Source organism: Oncorhynchus mykiss, chromosome 2 (genome assembly GCF_057628025.1).
Source record: "Oncorhynchus mykiss isolate SJ-2025 chromosome 2, ASM5762802v1, whole genome shotgun sequence".
Lineage (NCBI taxonomy): Eukaryota > Metazoa > Chordata > Actinopteri > Salmoniformes > Salmonidae > Oncorhynchus > Oncorhynchus mykiss.
Window position 1 is genome coordinate 77079218 of NC_143023.1, and position 25136 is coordinate 77104353.

Genomic DNA, 25136 nt, shown 5'->3' on the forward strand with positions numbered 1-25136 from the left:
CATATGCATATGAGATGAATAATGTAGGGTAAGTAACATTATATAAGGTAGCATTGTTTAAAGTGGCTAGTGATATATTTACATCATTTCCCATCAATTCCCATTATTAAAGTGGCTGGAGTTGCGTCAGTGTCAGTGTGTTGGCAGCAGCCACTCAATGTTAGTGGTGGCTGTTTAACAGTCTGATGGCCTTGAGATAGAAGCTGTTTTTCAGTCTCTCGGTCCCAGCTTTGATGCACCTGTACTGACCTCGCCTTCTGGATGATAGCGGGGTGAACAGGCAGTGGCTCGGGTGGTTGATGTCCTTGATGATCTTTATGGCCTTCCTGTGACATCGGGTGGTGTAGGTGTCCTGGAGGGCAGGTAGTTTGCCCCCGGTGATGCGTTGTGCAGACCTCACCACCCTCTGGAGAGCCTTACGGTTGAGGGCGGAGCAGTTGCCGTACCAGGCGGTGATACAGCCCACCAGGATGCTCTCGATTGTGCATCTGTAGAAGTTTGTGAGTGCTTTTGGTGACAAGCCAAATTTCTTCAGCCTCCTGAGGTTGAAGAGGCGCTGCTGCGCCTTCTTCACAATGCTGTCTGTGTGAGTGGACCAATTCAGTTTGTTTGTGATGTGTATGCCGAGGAACTTAAAACTTGCTACCCTCTCCACTACTGTTCCATCAATGTGGATAGGGGGGTGTTCCCTCTGCTGTTTCCTGAAGTCCACAATCATCTCCTTAGTTTTGTTGACGTTGAGTGTGAGGTTATAGAGAGAGTGGTTGTGAGGAGTGTAGGTGATGGAGCAAGCAGTGGAGACAGAGAGAGAGGGGTAGGGGGGGGGGGGGGTTGATTGTTCTTCCGGTGCTTTGGTGTTGAGAAACTCTGGAATACTCTTGTATTGGACAAAGCTGGCAGCTGTCACTCACTCAAACTGACAGACAGACAGGGTGGAGTAAATGTCAAGAAACAAATATCATCCACTCAACAGAGTACCACACACACACACACACACACACCACAAAATATGAGGAGTGCATAGCACTGGGATTGAACATGTGATACTTGGAGCCAGAGCATGCACATCCGTCGTTCTTTTCCACAACGCCCTAGCAAAACCCAAGCCTACTTGATGGTAATAGCCCTCATCATTTCCTCTAGTGGCCTGTTTTGAAGTCATCTCCCAATGTCCTTCTTACCTGGACGGACGTCGGATTTCGCGATTTTTAGCAACCTGGCTGGACAGGGACCAAAGGAGACCACCAACACACACACACACGCTGACAATGTATTGCTTTGTTTTACAGAGACAAGAGAGGACCGCACCAAGAGACTGTTCAGACACTACACTGTGGGTTCTTATGACAACGTCACCTCATACAGGTAAGACGCATGCACACACACATACTTACACACACACACACACACACACACACACACACACACACACACACATACTTACACACACACATACATACACACACATACTTACACACACATACTTACACACACACACTCACACACACACACACACACACACACAGACACATACATACTTACACACACATACATGCACACACATACTTACACACACATACTTACACACACACACATACATACACACACATACTTACACACACATACTTACACACACACACACATACATAGACACACATACTTACACACACAAATACATACATACATACACACACATACTTACACACACACATACATACATACATACATACATACATACATACATACATACATACATACATACACACATACACACACATACTTACACACACACATACATACATACACACACATACTTACATACACACACATACATACATACATACATACATACATACATACATACACACACATACTTACATACACACACATACTTACACACACACATACATACGTACACACACACATACACACACATACTTACACATACTTACACATCATGGGACTACGCAGCTGTCATACCTCTCAGGAAGGAGACGCGTTCTGTCTCCTAGAAAGGAATGTACTTTGTTTGGAAAAGTGCAAATCAATCCCAGAACAACAGCAAAATACCTTGTGAAGATGCTGGAAGAAACAGGTACAAAAGTATATATATCCACATTATAACGAGTCCTATATCGACATAACCTGAAAGGCCGCTCAGCGAGGAAGAAGCCACTGCTCCAAAAACTGCCATAAAAGAGCCAGACTACGGTTTGCAACTGCACATGGGGACAAAGATCATACTTTTTGGAGAAATGTCCTCTGGTCTGATGAAACAAAAATAGAACTGTTTAGCCATAATGACCATCGTTATGTTTGGAGGAAACAGGGGGAGGCTTGCAAGCCGAAAAACACCATCCAAACCGTGAAGCATGAGGGTGGCAGCATCATGTTGTGGGGATGCTTTACTGCCGGAGGGACTGGTGCACTTCACAAAACAGATGGCATCATAAGGGAGGAAAAGTATGTGGATATATTGAAGCAACATCTCATCAGTCAGGAAGTTAAAGCTTGGTCGCATATAGGTCTTCCAAATGGACAATGACCCCAAGCATACTTCCAAAGTTGCGGCAAAATGGCTTAAGGACAACAAAGGCAAGGTATTGGAGTGGCCATCACAAAGCCCTGACCTCAATCCTATAGAAAATTTGTGGGCAGAACTGAAAAAGCGTGTGCGAGCAACGAGGCCTACAAATCTGACTCAGTTACACCAGCTCTGTCAGGAGGAATGGGCCAAAATTCAACCAATTTATTGTGGGAAGCTTGTGGAAGGCTACACCGAAACGTTTGACCCAAGTTAAACAATTTAAAGGCAATGCTACCAAATACTAATTGAGTGTATGTAATCTTCTGACCCACTGGGAGTGTGCTGAAAGAAATAAAAGCTGAAATAAATGATTCTCTCTAGTATTATTCTGACGTTTCACATTCTTAAAATAAAGTGGTGATCCTAACTGACCTAAAACAGGGAATTTTTACAAGGATTAAATGTCAGGAATTGTGAAAATCTGAGTTAAATGTATTTGGCTGAGGTGTATGTAAACTTCCGACTTCAACTGTATTTGGCCCTGTATTTTGGCACTGTGCTATCCAGCATTTTGGATTTGAGAAAGTTGCAGATGCACAAAGACCATGCCCTAGAACATGCTAACCTCTCACCATTATCAATAACAGGGAAGGTTAGCATGTTGTGGGGGTATGATATACAGTATACTCTTCTGTAACGATTCAGTCATGATTAGCCATAATCATGATAGCATCCACATTAATGAAGAAGTGGACAGAAACATATTATATTGTAATTTACAATAAATGTTTCTCCAAAATGACACAATACATAATTTACCATTGATTTCTATTGGGCACAACATAATCCGAAACACAACCAAAACAAAATACAAATGCATCCAATTAGTTTGTAGTCACCCGCTTGATGTAGTCATTGCATGCTAGGAATATTGGATCAAATACTAAACGGTTTACTAAATGTAATACACTATAAGTGAATTTGTACAAATATTTATGACTCCTTCAAATGGGGGGGGGGGGGGGGGGGGGGGTACTAAAAACATAGTGCTTTAATTTCTGAACAGTAAAACAGATATGTATGAAAATACCCTCAAATAATTGGTGACATTCTGTACTGTCACCTCATATAAAACACTTGATCTCATATCCAAAATGCTAGAGTATAGAGCCAAATGAAAGGTTTTTGCTTCACTGTCCAAATAAATACTTAGGGGAGCGTAAATGAGAGTTATGTGATGCTGTTGCTGTCTAGTGGTGGGACAGGGTCAGTGCATTCTGCTTGCGTTATACAAAACTAAGCTCCCATTACCAAAACATGTGTGTGTTTGTGCACGTGTTTGAGTTTGTCTCTCCCTCTCTCTCTGAAATGTATTTTATAGGACGTCTGTAATAAAGGAGCGTATGAGTGCTAGTTCTCGTGTAAATCATATGTGCAGGCTGAGAGAGAGGACAGTAGAAGAGGAGCTGCTATAGGACTGTGTCATGATGTAAATTCACTGTAAATGTCAGAGTCAGCTTGTCAGGAGAGAGGCGCTTGGTATCAGAGCATTGCTGGGGAGAGAGAGAGAGCAGTTCTCCACCGCTTTAACAATGGGTACATAGTGAGTCATGAAGATTATGTGAGAGCTACAGCAGCTGAATAGGAGAGAATGTCAAAGCTCTTGCATGGAAGTCTATGGAATGGAGTTGTATGTGAATGGAAGTCTGTGGAATGGAGTTGTATGTGAATGGAAGTCTATGGAATGGAGTTGAATGTGAATGGAAGTCTATGGAATGGAGTTGTATGTGAATGGAAGTCTATGGAATGGAGTTGTATGTGAATGGAAGTCTATGGAATGGAGTTGTATGTGAATGGAAGTCTGTGGAATGGAGTTGTATGTGAATGGAAGTCTGTGGAATGGAGTTGTATGTCAATTGAAGTCTATGGAATGGAGTTGTATGTGAATGGAAGTCTGTGGAATGGAGTTGTATGTGAATGGAAGTCTATGGAATGGAGTTGTATGTGAATGGAAGTCTATGGAATGGAGTTGTATGTGAATGGAAGTCTATGGAATGGAGTTGTATGTGAATGGAAGTCTGTGGAATGGAGTTGTATGTGAATGGAAGTCTATGGAATGGAGTTGTATGTGAATGGAAGTCTATGGAATGGAGTTGTATGTGAATGGAAGTCTATGGAATGGAGTTGTATGTGAATGGAAGTCTGTGGAATGGAGTTGTATGTGAATGGAAGTCTGTGGAATGGAATTGTATGTGAATGGAAGTCTGTGGAATGGAGTTGTATGTGAATGGAAGTCTATGGAATGAAATTGTATGTGAATGGAAGTCTGTGGAATGGAGTTGTATGTGAATGGAAGTCTATGGAATGAAATTGTATGTGAATGGAAGTCTGTGGAATGGAGTTGTCTGTGGAATGGAGTTGTATGTGAATGGAAGTCTATGGAATTAAATTGTATGTGAATGGAAGTCTATGGAATGGAGTTGTATGTGAATGGAAGTCTGGAATGGAGTTGTATGTGAATGGAAGTCTGGAATGGAGTTGTATGTGAATGGAAGTCTATGGAATGGAGTTGTATGTGAATGGAAGTCTGGAATGGAGTTGTATGTGAATGGAAGTCTGGAATGGAGTTGTATGTGAATGGAAGTCTGTGGAATGGAGTTGTATGTGAATGGAAGTCTATGGAATGGAGTTGTATGTGAAATGGAAGTCTGTGGAATGGAGTTGTATGTGAATGGAAGTCTATGGAATGGAGTTGTATGTGAATGGAAGTCTGGAATGGAGTTGTATGTGAATGGAAGTCTGTGGAATGGAGTTGTATGTGAATGGAAGTCTATGGAATGGAGTTGTATGTGAATGGAAGTCTGGAATGGAGTTGTATGTGAATGGAAGTCTATGGAATAGAGTTGTATGTCAATGGAAGTCTTTGGAATGAAATTGTATGTGAATGGAAGTCTGTGGAATGGAGTTGTATGTGAATGGAAGTCTGGAATGGAGTTGTATGTGAATGGAAGTCTGTGGAATGGAGTTGTATGTGAATGGAAGTCTGGAATGGAGTTGTATGTCAATGGAAGTCTTTGGAATGAAATTGTATGTGAATGGAAGTCTGTGGAATGGAGTTGTATGTGAATGGAAGTCTATGGAATGGAGTTGTATGTGAATGGAAGTCTATGGAATGGAATTGTATGTGAATGGAAGTCTATGGAATGGAGTTGTATGTGAATGGAAGTCTATGGAATGGAGTTGTATGTGAATGGAAGTCTATGGAATGGAGTTGTATGTGAATGGAAGTCTGTGGAATGGAGTTGTATGTGAATGGAAGTCTGGAATGGAATTGTATGTGAATGGAAGTCTGTGGAATGGAGTTGTATGTGAATGGAAGTCTATGGAATGAAATTGTATGTGAATGGAAGTCTGTGGAATGGAGTTGTATGTGAATGGAAGTCTATGGAATGAAATTGTATGTGAATGGAAGTCTGTGGAATGGAGTTGTCTGTGGAATGGAGTTGTATGTGAATGGAAGTCTATGGAATTAAATTGTATGTGAATGGAAGTCTATGGAATGGAGTTGTATGTGAATGGAAGTCTGGAATGGAGTTGTATGTGAATGGAAGTCTATGGAATGGAGTTGTATGTGAATGGAAGTCTATGGAATGGAGTTGTTTGTGAATGGAAGTCTATGGAATGGAGTTGTATGTGAATGGAAGTCTGGAATGGAGTTGTATGTGAATGGAAGTCTGGAATGGAGTTGTATGTGAATGGAAGTCTATGGAATGGAGTTGTATGTGAATGGAAGTCTGGAATGGAGTTGTATGTGAATGGAAGTCTGTGGAATGGAGTTGTATGTGAATGGAAGTCTATGGAATGGAGTTGTATGTGAATGGAAGTCTGTGGAATGGAGTTGTATGTGAATGGAAGTCTGGAATGGAGTTGTATGTGAATGGAAGTCTGTGGAATGGAGTTGTATGTGAATGGAAGTCTATGGAATGGAGTTGTATGTGATTGGAAGTCTGGAATGGAGTTGTATGTGAATGGAAGTCTGTGGAATGGAGTTGTATGTGAATGGAAGTCTATGGAATGGAGTTGTATGTGAATGGAAGTCTGGAATGGAGTTGTATGTGAATGGAAGTCTGTGGAATGGAGTTGTATGTGAATGGAAGTCTATGGAATGGAGTTGTATGTGAATGGAAGTCTATGGAATGGAGTTGTATGTGAATGGAAGTCTGTGGAATGGAGTTGTATGTGAATGGAAGTCTGTGGAATGGAGTTGTATGTGAATGGAAGTCTATGGAATGGAGTTGTATGTGAATGGAAGTCTGGAATGGAGTTGTATGTGAATGGAAGTCTGTGGAATGGAGTTGTCTGTGGAATGGAGTTGTATGTGAATGGAAGTCTGTGGAATGGAGTTGTATGTGAATGGAAGTCTGTGGAATGGAGTTGTATGTGAATGGAAGTCTGTGGAATGGAGTTGTATGTGAATGGAAGTCTATAGAATGTAGTTGTATGTCAATGGAAGTCTGGAATGGAGTTGTATGTGAATGGAAGTCTGTGGAATGGAGTTGTATGTGAATGGAAGTCTGTGGAATGGAGTTGTATGTGAATGGAAGTCTATAGAATGTAGTTGTATGTGAATGGAAGTCTTTGGCATTCTGCTGTGAATTGCTACTTAGAGGGATTATGGAACATTATTCTTTGTAAGACTATACATACGTACATTGTGTGATATGATTCTGCTACAGTGTGTTTTTTTGCATATGAATATATGGAAGGTATTTTCAAAATGCCTGAGTTGAGCTGTATCTAAATGGGAGTTCATGAAATAGAATTGTGAATGCAACAGAGAGATTGAGAACATGGTTGGTTGAATGGAAACATAAAGCAAGGTATTCTGGCACTATGGAGGGGAAAAGGTTTAAGCTGGAGTTGGATATGCAGGATGTAGGCTGAGAGGGAGGAGAGGAAGAGATGTTGAACTATAGGCATATCTATACACCGTATATCTCTCTGTATTTAGCATGATACTGTATCTCTGCAACCTATGCCCCCTGACACAGGAGTATTTCTCACGGGTCTCCAGGCCCTGTCAGCAGGGGCTCTATCTGCCCTGGGTAAGTTGCTGGGCAGCAGGCGTGGCAAACTGTTAACACAAGTTCAAACTCCAGATCTCCCATGCCAGTGTGTATGGTGTTGAGATGTCTAGTAACCAGAGAGACTTTTGCGACACTGACACCCTCACTCTTCTGCTTCACTAACTCTATGGGCTGTCTGGTGTCAGCCGTGGGATCTGACAGTCAGTCAGTCAGTCAACAGTATGTGGGTGTTGCTGAGAATGGGACATGTTGCTACTTTTACTGTGTGGCTTCAGAGTGCTAGAATGTCGCTGGGAATACATGTGCTGTTGTTTTTGAGGATTGAATTGTCTGGTATGAACTGACATAATATTGTACTCACTCACTCACTCACGCACACGCACACTCACACTCACACACACGCACACGCACGCACACGCACACACACGCACACACACACACACATACACACTCGCTCTTACCTACACTCACTCACTCACATAAACAAAAACGCACACTTGTGACGACTCTTATTAGTTGTGAGATCATTTAATGTTTCTCTGCAAGCAAGCACGCACTCCTCTTCTTCCTCTTTCTCCTCCTCCTCCTCTTCCTCTTCTCCTCCTGTTTCTCCTCCTCCTCCTCCTCCTCCTCCTCCTCCTGAATGGGAGAGGCTAAGTCCTCTGTTCTTATCTCCTATCCCTGGAATTTCAGTCATTAGGAGGGAACACACAGACAACACTGGTGATGAAAGACCCGCATTACACATAATTACATTGCATTTGCAAGTACTATCCTGTACATATACACACACACACACACACACACACACACACACACACACACACACACACATGCACACGCACACACATATACAAATACACACAATCTAGGTACTGTACAGCCCCAAGAGAACCTTGAGCTAGGCTTTTAAGTTGATTGGGTCATCAGAGAAGGAGGTTCGGGTGTGTTTGTTTGCAAAGCCATTGGGTTCCTCTCTCCCTACATCCCCCCCACCCAGTTCTCTCTCTGCTCCCTATCCTCCCCCCTTCTCTCCTCTATCTAGACCTCTCTTTCCTTACCTCTTTCTCTCTCATTGTCCCTCTCCTCCCATCCCTGTCCCCCTTTCTCTACCATCCCTAGCTCTCTCTCCCCTTTTCTTCATTCCCCCCTTTGTCGCTTTGTCTCTTCTCTCTGTGAACTTGTTGCTGGACTCTTACTTGCTGTCCCTCTCCTCTCTACTCTCCAGTGATTACATCATAGAGGAGAAGAATGCTATGCTGCAGAAGAAAGAAAATGAAGGCTTCGGCTTCGTCCTGCGGGGAGCCAAAGGTAGAAAACACACACACACACACACACCTAGGTGAATACCTTTGCTAATTAATCAAGTGTTTTAGTGATGGGCCATAAGACTGGAACAGACAACTTCTCTCTCTATACCTCCAGGACCAGCCTGGAGCTTCAAACACATATTTTCACAAAGCTTGACTCTATACCTTATTACTAAAGCAGGCTGTTTTGATCACTGTCACTGCTGCCTCCAAGGCCCTGCTAGCTACTTTCTTCATGTCATAGGCTGTCTGTGTGTGTGTCATTACAGGTCTGTGAGCCCCTCTGCAGGTGTTCTGAGTGTGGGGTATGAGATGTGGTGGGTTGATGTGAGGAGTTCTAGACCTCTTTCACTGAGTCACACAGTATGACTTATTTACCTATGAACCAACACGACTGGCTTTGATCAACACCACATTGTCTCTCTCTGAGTGTGTGTATATGTGCGTGTCTGTCTAGCCATTGTGGTGGCGTCATCCTAAAATGAACTGTCCGTTGAATCCCCATCTATTCCTCACACATTGTATTCAGGGAGACAGAAATTACATGATTTTTCTCCAATTTTTATCTTTATTTCTTCTCGTTCATTGATTCCTTCACTGTCTTTCTTTTGTTCTATTCTTCTCTTGTCTTTCTTTAATTCTTTCTTTCACACCTTACCTCCCTCTTCTTTATTCCTTTCTCAGCTTTACTATTAGTCCTTATCCTCTACTACTTCACACACACACTACTGCACGTTCCAGCTCCCCATGCTGGTTACTATAGCAACCCCTTGCAGGCACCAAACCCAGGAGTCAGAGTGTGTTTGCTGCTCCTCCATCTCTATATTTATATTTTTGTAATTTAGCGGACACTCTTATCCAGAGTGATGTACAGGAGCATTTAGGGTTAAGTGCCTTGCTCAAGGGCACATCGACTAATATTTCACCTAATTGGCTCAGGGTTTTGAACCAGCGAACTTTCCATTACTGTCCAAATGCTCTTAACTGCTCGGCTACCTACCTGGGCTACCTACCTCTCTCTCTACATCTCTTTCTTACTCTACTTTTTTTTTTATCTTGCTCTCTTCCTTTCCCTACCTCTAAACACTAAAGCTATGAAGGCTGGAGAGAGAGGGAGAGACTAGTCTGTAGCTTTCCTCCTGATCAACAAACAGTTGACATGGAGTCTAATGTAGAGCCAATAGCTTTCTTTTCAATGTTTCAATTTGTCTACCTTTTTCTCCTCCTTTTCCAATTTCCATCAGTCAACTTTCCCCCACTCTATATGTATCCCTCCCTCTCTCCTCTCTTCTGCTTGTCTTCTTCTTTCTCTCCCTCCATCATTGTCTTTCATAGTGGGGTCATGTTACACACACATATTGCAGGTGCCTCTGGGAGCTCTCCTTTTTAAGTGGTATAGTCAGACTCAATTGGATTAAATGAAGGGTGTGTGGAGTTCACGGTAGCTCTATCCTAAGGTGTGTGTGTGTGTGTGTGTGTAATCTGATTTTCAGTGTGAGAGTGATTAAAGTAATACGGTTGAGTAAAAGGATCTCTCCCTGCATGTCACACCACCTCACCGTTCTTACATAGTCCATCTGTAAATAGCCCACCCAATCTACCTACCTCATCCCCATATTGTTTTTATTTACTTTGCTACTCTTTTGTACACCAGTATCACTACTTTACACACCATCATCTGCTCATCATCATCTGCTCATCTATCACTCCAGTTAATCTGCTAGATTGTTATTACTTCGCTACTATGACCTATTTATTGCCTTACCTCCTAACGCCATTTGCACACACTGTATATGGACTTTCTTTTTTTTCCAATTGTGTTATTGACTGTACGCTTGTTTATTCCATTTGTAACTCTGTGTTGTTTCTGTCGCACTGCTTTGCTTTATCTTGGCCAGGTCGCAGTTGTAAATGAGAACTTGTTCTCAACTGACCTTCCTGGTTGAATAAAGGTGAAATAAATAATAATAAGCAATCTCGCTCTATTATAAACCCACATTCACTTACAGGCTGCAGTGTGTATCTACTTCTATGTGTACCTCTATGAGCTTAAGGTGTGTTCTCTTTTCCATGGCAGATGTGCGTGGGTGATACTCTCACGATTCAGTGTACCTTACGGTGGATTCCAAAATTAATACTGTATGTGTATTTCTTGTGTTCAAACATCTATCCATGTTTGGATATTTGGTCATTCTCTCTGTGTATTCCCAGCTGAGACGCCTATTGAGGAGTTCACCCCAACACCTGCATTCCCTGCCCTCCAGTACCTGGAGTCTGTCGACGTGGAGGGAGTGGCCTGGAGGGCTGGGCTTAGGACAGGAGACTTCCTCATAGAGGTAACTACACCCCCTCTCCTCTTCTCCTGTCTCTTCTCCAACCCCATGGACTAGCCTCACTGCCTCTCAGGTCTCTGTCTGCTGACCTCCAGCCGTGTGTATATGTGTGTGTGGCATTCGTGCGTGTGTGTGTTCCAGGTGCACGGAGTGAACGTGGTGAAGGTGGGCCATAAGCAGGTGGTGTCTCTGATCAGACAGGGGGGCAACAGTCTGCTGATGAAGGTGGTCTCTGTCACACGCAAACCTGAGTCTGAGGAGGTGGTCCGCAAGAAAGGTGAGCAGCATGTCCCTCATCAAGTTGCTATGAGTCAGATATAATGAGTATCTACACTCCTGGGATCATATCATGTATATCTGGGCCTGTATCCACAAAGCGTCTCGGAGTAGGAGTGGTGATCTAGGATCAGTTTAGCCTTTTAGATCATAATTAATAAGATTAAATGGACAAATCCTAGATCTGCACTCCTACTCTGAGATGCTTTGTGTTGATACTCGCCCTGGTGTGCTGGAGTGGACAAGTTGAAAAATGGGACTTCCACTACTGCCTGTCCTTCATTGCAGATGTAATCTCCTCTCCTTCAGTTCAGTGTCACATTATTAGCTGGTCCATGTCATTGATCTCTAGCATATAGCCATTAGGTTCTTTAATACTAGGTTCTGTATTAGTAGGTTGTCATGGATATGGCAGTTGGCACTTGATGACCTGATATATTTGAGAAGGATCTGAATGTTCCTGTCATCAAGGTGATTTCACCACTTTGCCACACTGTAAATTCATGTGGTTTCCATGTCAACGGCATCTCATCTCATCCCTGTGCTAAACAGCTCCCACTCTCTCCTGCTACGAAGACCTCGGGAAAGTGTATGTGTGTGTGTCTCCTTGGGTGAGCGAGACAGACAGATACACGTGTCGGATCTTAATTTGATCACCCGGTTGCAGGATTTGAGGTTTTGAGGTTTTAGTTGGTTTACTATTTTTGTGAGAACTTTTGGTACTCACAAGTATAGGAAAAGGTGTCCACACACACACACACAGAGAGAGAGCGAGAGAGAGAGAGAGAGAGAGAGAGAGAGAGAGAGAGAGAGAGAGAGAGAGAGAGAGAGAGGGAGTGAGAGAGAGAGAGAGAGAGAGAGAGAGAGAGAGAGAGAGAGAGGGAGAGAGGGAGGGAGTGAGAGAGAGAGAGAGAGAGAGAGAGAGAGAGTGAGAGAAAGTGAGAGAAAGTGAGAGACAGAAAGTGTGAGAGAGAGAGAGAGAGAGAGAGAGAGAGAGAGAGAGAGAGAGAGAGAGAGGGAGAGAGAGAGTGAGAGAAAGTGAGAGACAGAAAGTGTGAGAGAGAGAGAGAGAGAGAGAGAGAGGGAGTGAGAGAGAGAGAGAGAGAGAGAGAGGGAGTGAGAGAGAGAGACAGAGAGAGGAAAGATATAACAGTTGATATGGATGTCTCTGAGTAGTCCGTCTGTGATTGGAACTGAACATGACAGACATGTATTGTTGCTGGGATTGAAGTTGCGTGAATCCACCCAATAAGGACGATTTGCATATCCAGGATCAGTAAAAATACTTTAAAGTAAAGGGTATATGTACTTTACTATTTATATTTTTGCCATCTTTTATATTTACTCCACTACATTCCTGAAGAAAATAATGTACATTATACTGCATACATTTTCCCTGACACCCAAAAGTACTCACAGTACTTACATTTTGAATGTTTAGCGGGACAGGAAAATGGTCCAATTCACTCACTTAAAGAGAAAATTCCTGGTCTTCCCTACTGCATCTGACCTGGCAGACTCACTAAACACAAATTATTTGTATTGGAGTGTGCCCCTGGCTATCCGTAAATTTAAATATAAGGAATTTGAAATGATTTATACTTTTACTTTTGATACTTTAGTATATTTTAGCAATTATGTTTACATTTGATACTAAAGTATATTTAAAACCAAATGCTGTTTTACTTTTACTCAAGTAGGATTTACTGGGTGACTTTCACTTTTACTTGAGTCACTTTCTACTCAAGTATGATAATTGGGTACTTTTTCCACCACTGTCCAGGATGTTTTATTTTCCCAAGAAGTTATCATTTTTGACAATTAAAATTGAATATGTCTTATTTAAGTAATGCTTTGACAGTGGTTAAAGACAGTGACAACAGTAATACACTTGATTACACTGAGATGACGGTGTATTTATCCACCTAATTTGAAGAAATGAGTTTGTTCTGAAGATCTACCGCTTGGTTATGATGAAGTCCCCACTTCCTCTAATTTCATTAGAGGACTCAGGTCAGGAGTGTACAGTGTGTGTTTGGGGCAGTATAGAGTGTGAGAGGGCGGAGACAGAAACGGATCAGAGAGGTGTGCTGAACGCGAAACAAGGGAGATCTCGGTTTGTTGTTTTGAAAGTCTCTAAAAATGTCTTCTAATGAAAAAGTTTAGGTACTAGTTACCTTTTGAATTTGGATCCCACGACCTGGTTAGCCTCAGTTGCTGGGACCGTTACATCTGTTCAGGGATCCTGCCAACCAAAAGTCTGACGAGCTGCTTGGCGTAGCAGCTAGCTTAGCTGCTAGCTTACTAGCTATCAAGTTGGTAAAGTTTCCTTGACAGCTTGAACACAGCCCGTAAAGCGGATAACGCTTGTGCCGATCTTGTGACTGTCTAAATCCCTGCTGTTTGTTTCTGTTTCCATCTGCCCTGCGACCTGCCCTGTCTGGACCTGTGGGGCACCAATGCTAGTCTATGTTGCTACCATGAAATCCAAAGCCAATGGTGGGAGTAATGGAGAGGACAGTTTCTCTATCACAGGTGAAATATTTTTTAAATGAACAATAGGGGTTCTACAAGCAGTTGTTACAACAACAGGAAAATAGCTTCAAGATCTTTGTTGAAATACTGATTGACTCAACTAACAAACGAATGGACGATCTGACCAGAGGTCATGGACCTTAAGAACAGTTTTCAGTTGTCCCAGGAGAGGTGGATGTCCTGAAAGAAACTTGCAGAAAGATGACAACTAACTGTAAGTCTACGCAAGATGACATCAGCATAATGACTGGGAAAGTAAACTATCTAGAGGGACAATCCAGGAGGATTAACATTGTTGTGAATGGAAAACCAGTCTTCACATGAGAACTAGGCAGAGTCTGAGGAGAAAGTCAAAACAATGATCACTGAAAAGCTGATCATTGAAGATTGAGGTGGAGCACGCACACAGGTCTGGAAAACCTGTAACCTGCCCAGGTGATAGACAGAGGCTGATAGTTGTCAAGTTCCTGAGGTTTAAGGACAAGATAGCTGTTCTGGAGAGAGCCAAGAACATGAGAGGAACCAACATCTTCCTTAACGAAGACTACTTGGAAGCTGTGTGCCAGAGTAGGAAATAACTTATCCCAGCTATGAAAGCTGCCAGAAAGCGCGGGGACATTGATTAAATCTGCTACGACAGGCTCATTGTCCACCCTCCCTCCCAAAATACTGAGTGGAGTGAGAGAGCCAAGTTTCCAGGTTAGAAGCTTCAGCCCCACATCACACACACCAACTGACACTCACAAGTGCCTGATTGACTGACTCTATTGGCCAAACCATGTTCTTGTCATTCTTTGTGTGTTTTTTTTCTTCATTTTACTTCTATCTCTGATATGCTACTCAGGAAAGGACTGAAAATAGCCCATATTAATTTATGTAGCCTTAGAAATAAGATTCATGAAATCAATATCTTGCTAACATCAGATAACGTTTATATATTGTTTGCCTTTGAAACTCAATTAGATAATTCCTTTGACGATACAGCGGTAGCAATACAAGGATATACCATCTACAGAATAGACAGAAATGCTAATGGGGGAGGTGTTACTGTATATGTTCAGAGCCATATTCCTGTAAGGTTTAGAGATTACCTTATGTTTAAAGTTTTTGGAGTGTTGTGGTTGCAAGTTAACCTGCCTAATGTGAAGACTCTTCTTTTGGAGTGTTGTGGTTGCAAGTTAACCTGCCTAATCTGAAGACTCTTCTTTTGGAGTGTTGTGGTTGCAAGTTAACCTGCCTAATCTGAAGACTCTTCTTTTGGAGTGTTGTGGTTGCAAGTTAACCTGCCTCATCTAAAGACTCTTCTTTTGGAGTGTTGTGGTTGCAAGTTAACCTGCCTCATCTAAAGACTCTTCTTTTGGAGTGTTGTGGTTGCAAGTTAACCTGCCTAATCTGAAGACTCTTCTTTTGGAGTGTTGTGGTTGCAAGTTAACCTGCCTCATCTAAAGACTCTTCTTTTGGAGTGTTGTGGTTGCAAGTTAACCTGCCTCATCTAAAGACTCTTCTTTTGGAGTGTTGTGGTTGCAAGTTAACCTGCCTCATCTAAAGACTCTTCTTTTGGAGTGTTGTGGTTGCAAGTTAACCTGCCTCATCTAAAGACTCTTCTTTTGGAGTGTTGTGGTTGCAAGTTAACCTGCCTAATCTGAAGACTCTTCTTTTGGAGTGTTGTGGTTGCAAGTTAACCTGCCTCATCTAAAGACTCTTCTTTTGGAGTGTTGTGGTTGCAAGTTAACCTGCCTAATCTGAAGACTCTTCTTTTGGAGTGTTGTGGTTGCAAGTTAACCTGCCTCATCTAAAGACTCTTCTTTTGGAGTGTTGTGGTTGCAAGTTAACCTGCCTCATCTAAAGACTCTTCTTTTGGAGTGTTGTGGTTGCAAGTTAACCTGCCTAATGTGAAGACTCTTCTTTTGGAGTGTTGTGGTTGCAAGTTAACCTGCCTAATCTGAAGACTCTTCTTTTGGAGTGTTGCTATAGGCCACCAAGTGCTAACAGTCAGTACTGTATCTCAAATAAATCAAATTGAGTCCAACATGTGTAGACTTTACTGTGAAATGCTTACTTATGAGCCCTTTCCCAAAAATGCAGAGTTGAAAAGTAAAATAATTAGCAAAAAATCAAAAAGGAAATAGTAACACAATAAAACAACAATAACAAGACTATATAGTACTGGTAGTAGTACTGGTACCGAGTCACTGTGCAGGGGTACGAGGTAGTTGAGATACTGAGTAAAGGGTATGAATACTAATGTATATGTGATATTTCAGTTTTTATTCGTAATACATTTGCAAATATTTAAAAAAAAATGTAACATCTCAGATTGTCATGCCTTCATACCGACCTTGTGCCATATTCGGTAATACCGGCACTGAAAAAAAACATCTCATAGAGAATGCTAACTAAATGCTAACAAGAGTATTACAAACATTTTGCACAGTTTCTAACCTAAACTATACTAGTAAGTCAAAAATGCTACTCACAGTTTGCTGCACGCACAAAACAAATATTAGCCAGCAAGGCTCTTGATCCAGGAGGGGATTCTCTGCTGTTACCAAGCGAATGCTTGATTTTCAAGGTAGCATAACAAGCTACTAAATTATTAAACCAAATGCACAACTACAGAGCATTTAGCACTACCTTGATAGTTATAAGATATCTAGCTGGCAAACATTTAGTTGTGAATTCCGTACTGTAATTAGATCACCTGGCTCATGCTGTACAACAGAGTGACTCACAAGGCTCCGGCCTCTCATTGTTGTATGCTTGTAAACAAACACCACGTGACACATGACTGTGGACTACCGTAAGCTTCATAAGAATGTGACAGGTGAAATGAAGAACACAATGTCATTTATTGCCTAACTTTTTTCACAAGATGACTGCAGGTATTTACTTAAAAAGTAGCTACAAATATTCAAATGTATTTAAAAAAAAATCCAAATACCCTGGTATACGGTATATACGGTTTACCCCACAAGCCTAGTGTGGACCAGAAGTCCCCACAAGAATAGTAAACAAACTAAAAGGATTAGGGTTAGAATTAGGGTTAGAATTAGAATAAGGTTTAGGGCTAGGAGCTAGGGTTAATTTTAGGGTTAAGGTTTAGTGTTAGGGTTAAGGTTAGGGTTAGTTTTAGGGTTAGGGAAAATAGGATTTTTAATGGGACTGAATTGTGTGTCTCCACAAGATTAGTTATAGAAGACGTGTGTGTGTGTGTGTGTGTGTGTGTGTGTGTGTGTGTGTGTGTGTGTGTGTGTGTGTGTGTGTGTGTGTGTGTGTGTGTGTGTGTGTGTGTGTGTGTGTGTGTGTGTGTGTGTGTGTGTGTGTGTGTTGGAGTGTCAGTGTAGTGTGAGTGTGTGGGTAGAATCCAATGAGTGTACATAGAGACAGTGCGATTGAGTCAGTTCAAATAAAAAGGGGGTCAATGTAAATAGCCTGGGTAGCCTTTGATTAACTGTTCAGTAGTCTTATGACTTGAGGGTAGAAGCTGTTCAGGAGCCTTTTGGTCCCAGACTTGGTGCTCAGGGACCACCTGCCGTGCGGTAGCAGAGAGAACAGCCTATGACTTGGGTGGCAGGAGTCTTTGACAATATTTTGGGGCTTCGCCTGGTATAGAGATCCTGGATGGCAGGGAGCTCAGCCCGAGTGTTGTACCGGGCCGTACGCACCTTATGGTCGGATGCCAAGCGATTGCCATACCAAGTGGTGATGCAGCCAGTCAAGATGCTTCTTAAGGATCGGTGTCCCGCTAGCGGGATTTTAAACATTTAGGTACATATAAGTGTCTTATACCGGCTGAAAGCGTCAATTCTTGTTAATCTAATGGCACTGTTTGATTTACAGTAGCTATTACAGTGAAAACATGCCATGCGATTGTTTGAGGACGGCGCCCCACATCAAAATATTTTTCCATCGGCACAGGTTTCATACATTCACATATAGCGATTAAATTTTCACTTACTTTTTGAAAATTTTCCTCCGATTTGTCATCCAAAGGTTCCCATCTGTAACATGTAGTATCGTTTTGTTAGATAAAATCCTTCTTTATATCCCAAAAAGTTTGTTTAGTTGGCGCCATCGATTTGAGTAATCCACTCGTTCAACTTGCAGAGAAAGGAATCCGAAAATCTACCCCTAAACTTTGTTTCAACAAGTCAAAATAAGTTTCTATTTACTCCTCAGATACCCTAAAATGTAATCAAACTATAATATTTCTTTCTGAATTTCTTTCGGAAACCGATTTTAGCAGGTGTGTAATGTCTTCATGATGCGTGCGCAAACACGAATTGCCAAGACTGTGTCCTTCTACTAAAACTGATATTTCTTATTTGTTTTTGAAGTTACAAGCCTGAAACCTTGAACATAGACTGCTGACACCCTGTGGAAGCCACAGGAATTGCATCCAGGGCGCTAATTTTCAGGGAGCTCAATTTAATTGAGGGAGAGACTATTCTCTCATCGTCTTCAGTGATCAGGCCTACCACCTTTGTGTCATTGGCAAACTTAATGATGGTGCTGGAGTCGTGCGCGGTCACTCAGTCGTGGGTGAACAGGGAGTACAGGAGGAGACTAAGCATGCAAGCCTGAGGGGCCCCCGTGTTGTGCGTCAGCATGGCGAATGTGTTGTTGCCTACCCTCCCCACCTGAGGGCGGCCCGTCAGGAAGTCCAGGATCCAGTTGCAGAGGGAGGCCTTCAGTCCCAGGGTCCAGAGCTTAGTGATGAACTTGAAGGGCACTATGGTTTTGAATGCTGAGCTGTAATCAATGAACAGCATTCTCACGTAGGTGTACCTTTTGTCCAGCTGGGAAAGGGCAGTGTGGAGTGCAATAGAGATTGCATCATCTGTGGATCTATTGGGGCGGTAAGCGAATTAGAGTGGGTCCATTGTGTCTGGGATGATGATGTTGATGTGAGCCATGACTAGTCTTTCAAAGCATTTCATAGCTACATATGTGAGTGCTACGGGTGATAGTCATTTAGAAAGGTTCCCTTGGCATTTTTGGAAACAGGGACAATGGTGGTATGCTTGAAACATGTAGGTATTACAGACTGGGTCAGAGAGAGATAGAAAATGTCAGTGAAGACACTTGCCAGCTGGTCAGCGCATGCTCTGGGTATGTGTCCTGGTAATCCATCTGACCCTGTTGCCTTGTGAATGTTAACCTGTTTAAAGGTCTTACTCACATCTGGATAATATGTGTGAAATGCTTGATAATGTGTTTGATGCTTACAGATACTGTAGATCAATTTTCTGGGTGACCTGAATGTAGACTGGTTTTCATCAGGCTGTGCCTGTAATCTGGCTCAGGCTGTCAATCAACCTACCAGAATTTTTTGAAATAGTACAGGAACTACGTCATCCATGTGTATTGATCAAATTACCAATGCTGCATAACTTTGTTCTAAAGCTGTATCCATACCCATTAGATGTAGTGACCATAATATAGTGGCTATATCCAGAAAAGCCAAAGTTCCTAAGACTGGGACCAATAAAGTGTAAATGTTTTGTAATGATTCCTATGTTGAAGATGTAAAAAATATTTGTTGGTCTGATGTGTGTACTGAGGAGCATCCAGATGCTGCACTTGATCCATTTATGAAATTGTTTCTTACAGTTATTGATAAGCATGCACCTACTAAGAAACTGACTTTTAGAACTGTTAAGACTGTGGATTGATGAGGAATTGAACATGTTTATGTTTGAGCGAGATTAAGCAAAAGGAGTGGCTAAGTCTGGCTGCACAGCGTTATGTAAATTGAGAACTTGTGTGAATAACTGACCCAAAATTGTAAAAAAAAACATTATTCTGAAATGATATCAAGAATGAAGTACTTTAAATTAAAGTATATTCAGAAATGCTAATTCAACTCAGGCTCATTCATCACAAAACCTTTTGATATTGCCAATTATTTTAATGGCTAATTCATTGGCAAAGTGGGTATACTCAGACATGAAATTCCAACAACAGACTGTGAGCCATTATAAAACATTGTGAAACATTGTCATTTTGAATTCTGTAAAGTTAGTGTGGGAGAGGTGGAGAAATTATTGTTGTCTATCAATAATAAGAAACCACCTGGTATTGACAACTTAGATGTAAAGCTACTGAGGATGGTAGTAGACTATATGGCCACTCTGTAACGTCAGGATAGTGATGGGTGTGGAGTCAGACGCAGAGAGCAGAAGGTAGACGGGAAAAAACACTTTAATGTCCTCAAGCACAGTAACAGGGACAAACATGGGTGAAGCCCAAAACACAGGCGCAACAAACCCAAACCCACTGTTACCAAAATACCGGACAGCGAAAACCCACTGTTACCAAGATACCGGACAGCGAAAACCCAAACCCACTGTTACCAAGATACCAGACAGTGAAAACCCAATCCCACTCTTACCAAGATACCAGACAGCGAAAACCCAATCCCACCGTTACCAAGATACCGGACAGCGAAAACCCAAACCCACTGTTACCAAGATACCAGACAGCGAAAACCCAATCCCACTGTTACCAAGATACCAGACAGCGAAAACCCAATCCCACTGTTACCAAGATACCAGACAGCAAAAACCCAATCCCACTGTTACCAAGATACCGGACAGCGAAAACCCAAACCCACTGTTACCAAGATACCAGACAGCGAAAACCCAATGCCACTGTTACCAAGATACCAGACAGCAAAAACCCAATCCCACTGTTACCAAGATACCGGACAGCGAAAACCCAATCCCACTGTTACCAAGATACCGGACAGCGAAAACCCAAACCCACTGTTACCAAGATACCAGACAGCGAAAACCCAAACCCACTGTTACCAAAATACCAGACAGCGAAAACCCAATCCCACTGTTACCAAGATACCAGACAGCAAAAACCCAATCCCACTGTTACCAAGATACCGGACAGCGAAAACCCAATCCCACTGTTACCAAGATACCGGACAGCGAAAACCCAAACCCACTGTTACCAAGATACCAGACAGCGAAAACCCAAACCCACTGTTACCAAGATACCAGACAGCGAAAACCCAAACCACTGTTACCAAGATAACGGACAGCGAAAACCCAAACCCACTGTTACCAAGATACCGGACAGCGAAAGCCCAAACCACTGTTACCAAGATACCGGACAGCGAAAACCCAAACCCACTGTTACCAAGATACCGGACAGCGAAAACCCAATCCCACTGTTACCAAGATACCGGACAGCGAAAACCCAATCCCACTGTTACCAAGATACCGGACAGCGAAAACCCAATATTACACAAACACCACTAAAGTAAAATAACCACAAGCCCGCACAAACACCAGCGGGCTAAACAAACTTAAATAACACCCATCCCAAAACCCCAACAAGGAACAGGTGAAAACAATTAGACAAAAACAAATTAAAAGGAAAAAGGGATCGGTGGCAGCTAGTAGACCGGCGCCACCCGAACAGGAAGGGGAGCCACCTTCGGTGGTATTCGTGACATTCGTGACACACTCCTGTTTTGTCATGTCTTTAATCTGAGCCTGGGTAAAAGTGTTTGTCCTCTGACCTGGAGGGAAGCTATAGTCATTCCGCTACCCAAGAATGGTAAAGCATCCTTTACTGGTTCTAACAGACAACCAATCAGCTTGGTGTTCGACAAGATATAATGTTATTTCTCTGTGAATAATTAACAGACTTTCAGCATGCTAATAGTGAAGGGCACTCAACATGTACTGCACTTACACAAATGACTGGTAATTGGCTGAAAGAAATTGATGATAATAAGATTGTGGCAGCTGTATTGTTAGACTTTACTTCAGCCTCTGATATTATTGACAATAATCTGTTATTGTATGTGTTATGGCTTTATATCGTCTACCATATCATGGGTTGAGATCTATCTATCCAATAGAACACAGAGGGTCTTCTTTAATGGAATATGATTTAATGTTAAACATGTAAAGTGTGGTATTCCGCAGGGCAGTTGTATTGGTCCTTTACTGTTCTCTATTTTTACTAATGATCTACCAGTAGCCTTAAAATGCCTGTGTGTCTATTTACATTGATGAGTCAACCATATACACATCAGCAACCCCAGCTAGTGACCCTTACGAGGTTAACAAAGAGTTGCAGTCAGTCTTGGAATGGGTGGCTAGTAATAAACTAGTCCTGAACATATCCAAAACTAAAAGCATTTTATTTGGTACAAATCATTCCCTAAGACCTCAGCTGAATCTGGTAACGAATGATGTGGCTGCTGAGCAAACTTCTTGGTGTGATGTTAGATTGCAAATTGTCATGGTCATGGAATATTGATTCAATTGTTGTAAAGATCGGAAGAGGTCTGTCTGTGATAAAGAGTTGCTCTGCTTTTTTTAACACCACATTCGACCTGCAGGCGCTGATTTTTTCACATCTTGACTATTTCCCAGTTATATGGTAGGAGCTGCAAAAAAGGGCATAGGAAAGCTGCAGTTGGCCCACAACAGAGCAGCACATCTTGCCCTTCACTGTAAAAAGAGGCCTAATATCAAAAAGATGTATGCCAGTCTCACTTGGCTTAAAATAGAGAAAAAGATTGACGGCATCACTTCTTGTTTTTATGATAAATATTACTGTGATGAAAATTCCAAATTGTCTGCATGTTCAAATAACATACCGTTCTGACAGGCATACTGTATGTACCCCACAAGACATGCCATCAGGGGTCTCTTCACAGTCTCCAAGTCCAAAACAACAACACACAGTATTGTATAGAGCCATGGTTGCATGGAACGCCCTTCCATCTCAAATTACCCAATCAAACAGCAGAATCAGCTTTAAGAAAACAATAAAACAACACCTCACAGCACCACGCCTTTCCCTTTGCTGACCTAAATAACTTGTATGTTTATGTAAAGTAATATGTTTCTGTTAAGTGTTTTGTCAGCACAAGACCTTTTGTATTTCTGTATTTCAAGAAAATGTATGTTGCTCTGTCCTTGAGCTGTCCTTGTCTATTATTGTTATGTACTATGTCATGTTTGATGTTTTTTATGTTTTGATCCCAGCTGCTTTTGCAACAGATACTGTTGATCCAAATAAAATCCTGAATCCTAAACTACCCCATGAAGTTCTACTGAGCCGGCTCTGCTCTGCGTGGTTGTTCTGTGATGTTCTTAGCTGTTCTAAGCTGTATTTAATACTCTAAAAGGCAGCACTGCTGCTCCAAGTCAACTTTTTCTCCAGTTCCTAACTCTGCAGACACTCTCACACACTCTCACAATCCCCCGCCCTCGCTCTCTCTCTCTCTTTCTCTCTCGTTCTCTCTATCTCTCTTTCTTTCTTTCTTTCTTTCACACACACACACACACACACACACACACACACACACACACACACACACACACACACACACACACACACACACACACACACACACACACACACACACACACACACACACCTCATAGCTCACACACATCCCTCTGCACCAAGCCAAACCTTGCTACCACCATGGTAGCCATAGCAACATGCTGTGTGTTTGAATGAAGCATTGCAATACTCTCTCTTTAGTGCTCTCTCGATCTTTCTCTTTCTGTCTCTCTCTCTCTCCGTAGTTTAAATGAATATGCTGACCGGTGATGAAGTGATAGCGTATGGACGAGATTAGATCAGATCTATGGCTGCTCAGTGTAGCTGCGTAGCCAGTATGTGGTAGCATCCAGATGTTCTGCTGATCCGTTTTATCTCTCCACAATGGTGCATTGAGACGGGACTGGCTGGTTGACAGTATATTGAATGAGGTGCTGTATTGTATTGTGCAGAGACTGGGAGGTATGCTGCTGTATTTTAACATGCACAGATGATACAGTGTGTTGGGTGGTGAGCTGCAGCATGGATTTCATAGGCTGTGAAGGTGTGACTCTGTGCTGGTGTATTTTAGCTGTGATAATGTGTAGCTACACATGTCATATAGCACAGTGGGAGGTATTGTACTCTAGTAATTGATGCTGTGATGGTATGGACTATCTATTTTGAAGGATTGTATTGTCACATGTTAACAGTGAGCTTTTCTGGTGTTATTTGGATGTGGACTGGATATTCTAATAATTATATGTAAGTGTTTGGTAGTGGTTGTGGACTGTCACAGCACTAATAGTGAGCTGATCTGTAATAGTTAGTAGGCTATACTAGGGTCTTCGGTGGTTTTGGATGCTAGCGGAGATGACTGTAAGTGGACTGGTGTGAATGTTGTGGTGTGGTAGTGTATTTCCGAGCTGTGGAATTTACAGTTATTTATTTGTCTTCCTCTGCCAATGCCGCATGGCAGAATGTACTCCCCACCGGAGTGGTGAGTGTGTGTGAGAGTGTGTGTGAGAGTGTGTGTGTGACGGGGGGAAAGAGAGAGGGATGATCAAAAAGAGTGTGTCTACCCGCCTGAACAAGTCGTCCAGCTTTCCCCAAGTTGCCCAGGGGAAGGCTGCGAAGACAGGATGGAGCTTCCGGCTGGGCCACGCTCGCAGGGCGCTGAACAGCAGGGTCAAAGGGCCTTCCTCCTCACCTTCAACATCATCATCCTCACCCTGTGTTTTCTCCACAGCTCCCCCGCCACCCAAGAGAGCCCCCAGTACCACTTTGACACTGCGCTCCAAGTCTATGACCGCCGAACTGGAGGAACTGGGTTAGTGTGAGAACACAAAGATGCAAACATTCACACATTTGTACACAAACAAACACTGACACATATCTCCCCACTCTCTCTTTCTCTTTTTCTGTTTCTCTCTCCCCTATTCACTTAACCGTGGTTAAAATATGCTTCCTGCCTTCATACAACTTAGAACATCTCTTTAGCTCTGACAGCATGATCTTTTCTTTCTCTTCACCTGTTGACATTTCCTTTCTCTTTGATGCATTCACTCTCTCTCTCTCTCTCTCTCTCTCTCTCTCTCTCTCTCTCTCTCTCTCTCTCTCTCTCTCTCTCTCTCTCTCTCTCTCTCTCTCTCTCTCTCTCTCTCTCTGTCTCTCTCTCTCTCTCTCTCTCTCTCTCTCTCTCTGTCTCTGTCTCACACACACACACACACACACACACCCTGACCCACAGCGTTTTCTGTCATCG

General features: G+C 42.4%; 1 protein-coding gene across 5 annotated transcripts in view; it reads left to right on the top strand.

The window, feature by feature from the left end:
• The window catches only part of LOC110502025 (SH3 and multiple ankyrin repeat domains protein 3), a 269703-nt gene that overhangs the window by 228098 nt on the left and 16469 nt on the right, over nucleotides 1–25136 (top strand). For all 5 annotated transcript variants that reach the window (XR_016488450.1, XM_090208339.1, XM_036955942.2 and 2 more), the window contains exons 14-18: nucleotides 1290–1365; nucleotides 8843–8925; nucleotides 11136–11260; nucleotides 11399–11534; nucleotides 24621–24701. Coding sequence is in view for 4 of the 5 variants with exons in the window: in XM_090208339.1 (XP_090064465.1) it covers nucleotides 1290–1365; nucleotides 8843–8925; nucleotides 11136–11260; nucleotides 11399–11534; nucleotides 24621–24701 (501 nt within the window). In the remaining variant the exon portion in view is untranslated. The remainder of the gene's footprint in view (nucleotides 1–1289; nucleotides 1366–8842; nucleotides 8926–11135; nucleotides 11261–11398; nucleotides 11535–24620; nucleotides 24702–25136) is intronic.